We start from the raw sequence: 10,471 nt of genomic DNA, 5'->3' as shown, positions 1-10,471 counted from the left end.
TATATATATATATATATATATATATATATATATACACACACACACACACACACACACACACAAACATTAAAGGCATTGTATAAATGCAGTTACATGTTTTTTCAGAGCGTGTCCACATGTCAAACTGCTTTTTTATTGTGTCTTACACACATTTAAAAGAAATTCACAGTGACATTTCTCCATCTCACACATATCCACACACAATTATATATTATTAGATTAGATTTACTTTGTCATTGTGAAGGGTACATGCACAGAGCCAATGAAATTATGCAGTTAGCATCTAACCAGAAGTGCATAAGTGGCCTATTTACATGAAATAACAGTAGAAAAATAGTGTATGAGGTCCATATATACAGGTGTGAGGGGGATTAATGAACAGAAGGTGCAGTAGGTAATAATATATGGTATATTTATAGTAATATACAATATACTGTGCAAAGATTATTGTCGTAACTCAGAGCCCGTCTCTGAGCCGACACATCGTGGGTGGATTCTTTGTTCCAGAAGATTCCCAATGTTGCTCACTTAATTCTGAAAAGAGAAAAATGTAATAGATACAAACAGCCAATGAAGGATCCTCAGTCATGGATGAGTAAAAGCAAAACTTCTTTATTCCATACACGTTCTAATGAGCCCAATAGAAGGTTTGTACTTCATCACATTAAAATGCTCAAGCACATCAAAATGATAAAGCACACATGCTGTTTGCTTGCGCTCGTATTTATACCCTGTTTTTTTCTCATTTCTTCATCTTAGAAAATTCCCCTTATTTTCTGATTTTGCCCTCTTTTTTCAATTCCCCTTATCTTGCGGCCTATTTTGCCTTCCTGCATCTGCAATGGGTAAGTGTTATGCTTTTATTCTTTTTATAATGCTGTTTGCTATTCTACTTTAAATCTAGCTATATCAATGTTTCAGATTGTCTATTCATATATGTTTGACTATATTACTCTACTTAATTATGCAAGTGCCTAGGTTATACTTCATTTATATTTTCTGAACTGATTGTTACATAGCGTGTTGAACTTCACAGGAGATAGCATTTGCAAGCCAGTCAATCTTGCATGCACCTATCAATTTGTGTTTTTGTCACTGTGATTTTACCCTGTTCAACATCTTATCTCTGTTGGTTTCTTTTGCTCAGCTCCATCACGCAGACGTTCTGGGACATCTCCTAAGAGTGGTCTCCGCAAACAGTACCGCCAATTCCAGCTCTTCTCACTTGCTACTGAGATTGCTCGATTTATTGGACATCTCTCTAGCCCAACTGTTCCAGAGAATCCCTGTCTGCCTCCTCGCATCATGCAGAGCACCTTTACGCGTAATATGGGAACACAGACCTCACCTGCCTTTAACCAACAGACCCAAACTTATGATGACAACCTTGACGATGACACCTGCTTTTCTGACCACAGTCTTCTCCTTATCCCTCACGCTGGTCTCCCACTGATTATTCTCCTACATTTCCGGTCCATTCACCCGATTATCTTGCTACCATACCTTCACCCGACTCTGAGCCAGACTACTCCTTCATGTCTTCTGCAGCTGCAGAAGCCCACAAGCTTTTTTATCCCATTAAACATGCTTAGATCTTCTCAATGCTGTCTTTGTTCTTTGTCTATTCAACACACTCATAACATCAGTCAGATGTTTGACTTATGTAACCTATTTACCCTAAGTATAAGTTTTAATTAACATATAGGCTAAATAAGTTTTATCAAACTACTTCTATTGCATCTAATAAGTTCTGGGCTAATTATTAGATTAATTTTGTTGGATTATTATTGGTTTGATTATAACGCACGCTAAAATATTAAAATATTTTTCTCGACATTATTCATCGATACACATGTCAAAAGATAAAATATTGCATATCCACCCCACTGCTGCTCCTTCACTGGCTTCCAGTAGCTGCACGTATCAGATTCAAAACAATGATGTCCACCTACAAGGCCAAAAATGGACCAGCACCATCTTACCTCAGAGACCTCATCACATCTCGCTCTGCACCACACTGTCTGAGATCCTCCAGCACTGCTCCACTGGTACCACCTTCTCTCAGAATGAGAGGTAAGTACACTTCAAGGCTGTTCTCTGTTCTGGCACCGAGGTGGTGGAATGAACTTCCCCTAGATGTCCGTACAGCAGAGTCCCTGACTATCTTCAAGTGATGGTTGAAGACCTTCATCTACCTGAAACACTTAAATTGGGGTAGGAGAATGCTGAGGAAGGAGCCACCAGGAAGGAGGAAAAGAGGAAGAACAAGGAGGAGGTTTATGGATGTGGTGAGGGAAGACATGCAGGTAGTTGGTGTGAAAGAGGCAGATGTAAAAACAGGGGGGTATGGAGACGAATGATCTGCTGTGGTGCCCCCTAATGGGAGAAGCTGAAAGAAGAAGAAGAAGAAGAAGAAGAAGATTCATATTTAGTCTGATTCATATTTAGTTTGCAATCTAGCGTACCAGTGTAGATTTATTCAACTGAAACTCAAAGCACTTTTGTACGTCGCTCTGGACACGGGCGTCTGCTAAATGCCGCAAATGTAAATGTTAATCATAATAACAAACAAATATGCCATTTGTACAAAGATCGACAAACCGAGTAAACCCTTGTTCCACCATTTGTGTTAATGTGATATCTATACTGGTGAGCAGGAATGTGTTCTTATTAAATTTTGGGCTTTAAAGCAGAAGTATTTGTCTTAACTGGAACTGCTGATTTAATTGAGTCTATATTTTAAAAGTAGAATAAACATTGAGATAAAATGTGCATAAAATGGGCTTCTAAAGAAGGTCTAAATGATTTAGATAAGATACGATATAATAAGGTAAAAAAACACCTCACGCTGGATCTCCAGAATGGTGTCGAAATGGTGACCTTTAAGTTGGATCTACATGTTTGCATTATCATTTACATTGTCTTTGAATGAGAATTCCTATTTGGTGCATCCTATTCTGAAGTGAATTTTCAGTTATTTCATTTATTTTGACATTATTAATTATGCCCGAGTGTAATTGTCTTTTGAATGGTATTTTGAAAGAACAGTCAGAGTAAAAATGTACAAAAGAGTCTCATGGACATGTGAGCCAGGTAAGGGTGTTTCTTTAACTCCAGCATTTTTAAGTCAATCAATGAGAATATTATGATCAATAAAGTCTAAATAGAGCTAAACAGAGATCTAAAGTCTTGCATAAGCACTGGTTATGTACCTAAGTCATTCAAATTAATTAAGTTAATTAAGAAACCTGACCTTGACCCTTGTCAGCTGTCCAACTACAGTCCAATATCAAACTTTCAAGATTCTAGAAAAGGTTGTAGAACAGAGGTTTTCTTACACCTACTTAGAAAAGCATTTCTGAAACGATTTCAGCCTCATCATAGCACAGAGACGGCGCTAGTTAAAGTGGTAAATGACCTGTTATTGGCTTCTGATCAGGGTTTTGTCTCCTTACTTGTTTTGCTCAACCTCAGTGCAGATTTTTCAATTCATGAATTCAATTCATCTTTATTTGTATTGCAATTTTAACAATAAACATTGTCTCAAAGCAGCATAAGTTTGTCCCTGATGAACAACTCGGTTGGCGACTGTGGAGAAGAAAAAAAAACTCCCCGAGATTCAGAAGGAAGAAACCTTGAGAGGAACCAGACTCAAGATGGAACCTCATCCTCATCTGGGTTGCACCAAATGTCCATTTATTACAGATAAATGATGTTGAGGTGCAGTGATGGAGATCAGATACAAACTGTAGTCCTGAGTCAGTGTAGAAGACTGCTATACACTGTTTTTTTTACTGTGTTTTTACCTTTGCTCTCATTGCTCAGAACTATTTTTCAAACTTAGTTTTCTCTGCCTGCTCCCTTAATTAATTATACTCTGGTCACTTACTGCATTTTGGGTCCTTCCAGTCACACTGTCCTTACACACCAGTGCTTCTAAATTATTTTCTGTTACGCCTCGACTAGGAAAAAGTAAACATTTCGCGCCCCCCAACTCTCCGCCACGACTGTAAATAGTATAATTTGTCTATAAAATTGTTATAAGTACACTTCTGCATAAAATTGTATGGTGACAGGACCAAGACAGGTCCTGTGTGATGTGAACACCTAGGTACCAGAAACTGTCCACTCTCTCTACTGGGGTCCTGTTGATGTTTAGCGGTTGGTATGACCGCTTCTGCACTGTGCTGAAGTCCACTATCAACTCCTTAGTCTTGCTGACATTCAGGAGAATATTGTTCTCCTGGCACCATCTCTCCAGGTTTTTAATCTCCTGTAGTTTGGCCATCTCGTTGTTGTTGGAGATCAGGCACACCACAACAGTGTCGTCAGCAAACTTGGAAGTGGCCACACAGTCATATTAGAACAGTGAGAACAGCAGGGGGCTCAGAACCCAACCCTGGGGGTCTGTCTGTCAGGAAGTTGGAGATCAATTGATACAGCGGCAGTTGGAGTCCCAGGACCTCCAACTTAGAGATGAGCATGGAGGGAATTATGATGTTAAATGCTGAACTGTAGTCCACAAACATAATTTTTGCAGAATTTTTTTATGCAGTGATGAAGTCTCTGACCAGTCTCTCAGAGCACTTCATCACTACTGAGGTCAATGCTACAGGGCGGTAGTCGTTAAGGCAGACGGGCTGGGGCTTATTCGGGACAGGCACAATTGTGGACTTTTTAAAGTATAAGGGGAAAACAGACTGTTCCAGGGAGAGTTTTAATATCTCAGTGAACACCGGTGGTAGCTGGTCAGCGCAGGCTTTCAAAACCCGAACTGTGATGCCATCTGGTCCTGCTGCCTTCCTGTTATTCACTCTCCTGAATGCCCTCCTCACGACATGCTCCGAGATGGTGAACGTGTTTACCTCCCTGGCTCTCTCAGCGTGCAAGTAAGCGTAAAAGATGTTTAGTTCATCTGCAAGAGAAGTGTCTGCATTCCCCATTCTGGTAGATGGTGTTTTATAGTCCGTGATGTTTTTTAGTCCCTGCTACAGGCTCCTAGAGCCACCATTTTTGAACTGTGACTCTAGTTTCCTCCCGTAGCACTGCTTTGCTTCCTTCATCGCTCTGTGAACACTGTAAGACGCAGCCTTGTACTCATCCATGTCCTCGGTAGCGAGCCCCGTGTTGGAGACAGCGGAGCGGGATCTCAGAGCGTTGCAGATGGTTTTATCCACCCACGGCTTCTGGTTGGGAAACGTACTGATGGTGGTTTTCTGCACCGTATCATCCGCTAGTTTCCCGATGAGTCACACAACCGCTTCTGTAAACATGTTGATGTCATCAGAGCTGCACCTGAACATGTCCCAGTCTGCGTCATCTAAAGCGTCCTGCAGAGCGGCCACCGATTGGTCAGTCCAGCATGCGATCTCCCTCTGAACCGGAGCTTCCTGTTTCAGCCTTTGTTTGTATACAGGCATGATTAAGATGGCGTTTCCCTCGCGGACGCCAGTACTGGTCGCATCCTTTGTTCTTCCTCAGGATCTCGCTCAGTCAGCATGGGTCCGGGTATAAAAATGGCAATAGGTGAGTGAATTGTACACCAAAAGATATAAGAGTGGCTCTGTCATATGTAATGATGACCATCTTGTATAAAGATAACGGTATCTATCAAAAAAATATATAAAACAAAAAAAGATAAAGCGTAGCTGGAGCAGTTGCGATAGCAGCCGATCTCACCGGAGCCATCTTCATCAGATAGCCAGGGACTCGGCTGTTCGGACATCTAGGGGAAGTTCATTCCACCACCTTGTTGCCAGAATAGAGAAGAGCCTTGAAGTATACTTACCTCTTATTCTGAGAGAAGGTGGTACCAGTCAAGCAGTGCTGGAGGATCTCAGACCGTGTGGTGCAGTGTGAGATGTGATGAGGTCTCTGAGGTAAGATGGTGCTGGTCCATTTTTGGCCTTGTAGGCAAGCATCAGTGTTTTAAATCTGATACCTACAGCTACTGGAAGCCAGTGAAGGGAGCAGCAGTGGGGTGGTGTGGGAGAACTTGGGCAGATTGAACACAAGTCATGCAGCCTCATTTTGGATCATTTGCAGTGGATGAATAGCATTCAGAGGAAGACCTGCCAAGAGAGTGAACAAGCACCTGGGCAGCCTGTGTGGACAGAAATGGGACCCGTTAATGAAGTGTAGTTGAAGGGATTGGATCCAGAGGGCAGATGGTGAGATTGCAAGATTGGATGACTTGCATTGTCTCAACTTCTGAAAAGGTCGAGAAGCTTGACAACATAGGTTACTCATCAAAATCATCAACCTGCAATCACGTTCCTTCAAACAGATAATTCCAGAGGTAATTAAGCCTGTTTCTGTTACTGGTTATGTCCCTAAATCCTTCAAACTAGCAGTTATCAACCCCCTAATTAAGAAACCTGACCTTGACCCTTGTTAGCTGTCGAACTATAGGTCGATATCAAACCTCCCCTGTTATCTCCAAGATTTTAGAAAAGGTTGTAGCACAGCAGTTTTGCTCACATCTACTTAGGAATATTTTTTAATGTATTAGGCAGGATTTAAGCCTCATCATAGCACAGAGATGGCACTAGTTAAGGTGGTAAATGACTGTTATTGGCCCCTGATCAAGGTTTTGTCTCTTTACTTGTTTTGCTCGACCTCAGTGCAGCTTTTGACAGAACGTTTTTTGAATAAAGGGAACAGCTCTCTCCTGGCTCAGGTCTTATTTGACTGATCGCTATCAGTTTGTTGATGTAAATGGTGAGTTCTTCACACTCTCTGAGGTAAAGTTTGGTGTTCCACAAGGATCTGTCTTAGGCCCACTGCTTTTCTCTTTATATCTGCTGCCTCTGGGTTAAATTATACATAAACATGGTTTTCGCTTTGATTGCCAGATGAGAGAGATCAGCTTAACAATGTTGAGGAGTGTGTAAAGGACATTAGAGAGTGGATGCTTAATAACTTCCTTCTGTTTAACTCAGATAAGACAGAAGTACTTTTACTAGGACCACATGCAGCTAGAAGCAAACTTTCAGATTCCGTAGCATCTCTGGATGGTGTTTCTGTTTCAGTGTGTACAGCAGTCAAAGACCTTGGTGTGATTATTGACCCGAGTCTTTCCTTTGAGGCTCACGTGAATAATATTACCAGGATCTCCTTCTTTCACATTAGAAATATTGCTAAAATTTGAAATATGATGTCATTAAAGGATGCAGAAAAACTAGTTGATGCTTTTGTAACATCTAGATTAGACTACTGTAACGCTTTACTGTCTGGGTGTTGAAGTAAGTGCAGAAATAAGCTGTAGTTAGTTCAGAATTATAAAATACTACTACTGACGTATAAAGCACGCAACGCTCTCACGCCGCAGTATCTGAGTGAACTTCTGTACCAATATGATACTCCACACTTACTTAGATCAAAAGGTGCAGGCTATTTGTTGGTACCTTAAATAATGAAGACTCCAGCAGGGGCAGATGTTTCTCTTATAAACCCCACAGTTATGGAACAACCATCCAATCAGTGCTCATGACTAAGACAAAACACGTCAAGGCTGAAATCATATTTATTTAGTCAAGTCTTTTATCAGTAGATTTTTCTAAAGGAGGAGATCTGGAAGGATCATGTATATAGAGTGTTGGGTGAACTGGAATATTTGTATGTTGTCGTCCCCTCAGTTTCACACGTTCACTCAGGTTTGTTGAGGGTAGTGTGGTGGGTCGTCTCTTATCCCAGAGTCTTGTCGGTGTTACCTTCTGGTTCTCCCTTTTAGTTATGCTGCCATAGCGAATCTTGCCACAGTCCCAACTGCACAGTGTCCTCAACTTTCATACAACAATAAAGACACATAATAATCCATATCCTTCTCTCAACCCGGGGCTCGCGAGCCGCATGCGGCTCTTTGGCTGGTTTCATGCGGCTCTTACGTTCATATCGAAGTTTGTGTTTGTGTTTTTTTTTTAATTTGCATGTTCGCTTCGCTTGAGTTCAATACGGTACTTTTAAGACTTAAATGAGCTTGCTCCTACTGGGAAACTTTGCGGTATATTCATCTCACGCACATGCGCATTTGACAAAAAAATACCGTATTGAACTCAAGCGAAGTGAACACGCACATAAAAGAAAAACCCCACAAAGTCCTTGTTTGCAGACAGAATACGAGAATACAGACAGAATACGAGCCAGATTTGAAGGGGATTGTTCAAGGCAAGGAATGCCAAAAGTCCCACTAAGTAACATGCACAGTAAAAGAAAAACGCTATTGTAAATGATTATATTTTTGTTTGTGGACTTGGTTGAACTGAGAGTTTGTGTGTGTGAGACAGTGCACACAATGTTCATTGTTGAAAAGGACTGTCTTGTGGTCTTAGAACTGTAGGAGTCAATTTCTGTCATTATGTTGGTGTGTGACATTTACAATAAATCTGGCTGAGCAGAGGGTGTGTGTGTGTGTGTGTGTGTGTGTGTGTGTGTGTGTGTGTGTGTGTGTGTGTGTGCATGTGTGTGAGAGGAAGGGATGGGTGATGTTCATGTGTGCCCATGTGTATGATGTGGCTCTTTGCGGTAACACAGTAAAAAATGTGGTTCTCGGTCTCTGACTGGTTGGCCACCCCTGGCATAGTGGGAAGACAAAGCTCTGATAACATCAGCTTTCCTTACAGTAAACTGGCAATTCCAGAGCCCAATTATCACCACTGTTTGAGATTGAGACAACAAAGGAGGTTAGATGAGGTTACTGGCAATGTGACCTCTGTTCTGTGGATGTGAACGTCTGTGTCTGTAAGAGGTGACTACAGAGCCTGCTTGGGTCACACCAAAGTGGGACAAACCCTGTCAAACCGGGGTGGACAAGACCCGAACTAAATCATATAGCCTCTGTCAACAGTACGCAGTACCCATCAAGACACATCTGGCAGAGCTACCCAGGCTGCCAGGTAGTCTCTTAAGAGTGCAGGTAACATATCCACCCCTAACACTGTAAAAATTAGACGATGTTTATGTTTAAGTGTTCGGAATATCAGTGTTGCGTTCCCACCTTGGCTAGGCCTAGGGGAGTGTGGGAACAATAACCAGTTAGATGTTACGGGTTGTTTGGACAAAAAGCAGGACAAGAGTTTAGAGTAGTTATTGTTTTAATGGTCAAGTGCAGTAAGGTAACAAACAAACAATTTCCAAGAAGGTTTCACAGAGTCAAGAAGACTAGACTCACACTGGAAAAAGAACATGGACAGTGCCAAAGAAATGAACATAGGCAAAAGGTCTACTCTAGGCTGTATTTTGGAAGCTTAACCTAACTAACAAACAGCAACAGACTAGCTGACTACTAGTCTACCAGAAAATACAGTGGGTGGCACCTGCCCTCTACCTAGGGTGTCTAAACAGTGGCAAAACCTACGTGGTGGAATGTAGGTGCATGCACATTCTTACCTGTTCCTAAACTAGGTGCGCTAGTATAACACAACTAGCAACCAACTCTCTCTCTTCTTCTTTTATCCCCACCCCCCCGGCTAGGGACTTTAGGAGCTGATTTTGAACGGAAGGCTCCGCCTCCTCTGGTCAGGCTCTTGCTCATCATTGGTCCTCTTTTCCAGGCCTCCATTTCAATTACCAGGTGGCTCCACCTATAGACAGTAAAGAGCTGAAGACACAAGGGAGGAGGGGGAGAGCAGTAGAAAAAAACAGCAGACACATAACAATCAGAAAGCAGCATGATGGATAATTATGGAGCCGTTTCTTGTTTTAATGACAACAATGAAAACCCCGTTGAAACCCTTCGAAAAAGAAATCTTTCCTATCTGTCTCTGATTGTTGACGGTTGCATATCTAGACAGTTGCATAAGCGCTAGTCATCGTCTGTGCTATGAACGGAGAACTGCTGGACAGAATTATCGACCAAGATCTGAATGACAACTGCCACGCCATTTCAATCAATCACCCGAGTCAACACCAGCACTCATGCTTCTCGGATCCTGACGAGTACTATGCACATGCAAATGCCTACGGATTGGTAAGAAAACTGTTTTCGAACCGTGGTTGGGATACACCCTGGCTAAATGTCTGAAACTGTGCGGTATTCAACACACTCCAGTTGTGTTTTACTACCCAATTTCACAACTTTCCTTACGGATACCATTCATGTTTAAATGTGTATATATATTTTTTTTGTTTACTTTTTTGTTTTTGTTGATGTACCAACAAATAGCCTGCACCTTTTGATCTAAGTAAGTGTGGAGTATCATATTGGTACAGAAGTTCACTCAGATACTGCGGCGTGAGAGCGTTGTGTGCTTTATACGTCAAGCGAAGCGAACATGCAAATTAAAAAAAAACACAAACACAAACTTCGATATGAACGTAAGAGCCGCATGAAACCACTCTCCATTACTTTGCACTGTTGACCCCAGGTACCTGAACTCCTCCACCTTCTCCACCTCTTCTCCCTGCAACCGCATCACTCCACTGCCCTCCCTCTCATTTACACACATGTACTCTGTCTTACTCCTACTGACTT

The 10,471-nt window shown here is 41.8% G+C and overlaps 1 protein-coding gene across 1 annotated transcript; it reads left to right on the top strand.

Moving 5' to 3' along the window:
- The first annotated feature begins 722 nt into the window (after window positions 1-722).
- LOC124396937 lies at window positions 723-9,084 on the top strand. Its single transcript, XM_046866337.1, has 4 exons — window positions 723-845; window positions 1,148-1,645; window positions 8,745-8,894; window positions 9,005-9,084. Exons 1-4 carry the CDS (start codon window positions 842-844, stop codon window positions 9,082-9,084), a joined length of 732 nt encoding a protein of 243 aa, XP_046722293.1. The 5' UTR covers window positions 723-841.
- Window positions 9,085-10,471: the final 1,387 nt, after the last annotated feature.

Source organism: Silurus meridionalis, chromosome 2 (assembly GCF_014805685.1).
Source record: "Silurus meridionalis isolate SWU-2019-XX chromosome 2, ASM1480568v1, whole genome shotgun sequence".
Lineage (NCBI taxonomy): Eukaryota > Metazoa > Chordata > Actinopteri > Siluriformes > Siluridae > Silurus > Silurus meridionalis.
The sequence above is the reverse complement of the archived record's forward strand: the minus strand, read 5'-3'. Positions and strand labels throughout refer to the sequence as shown.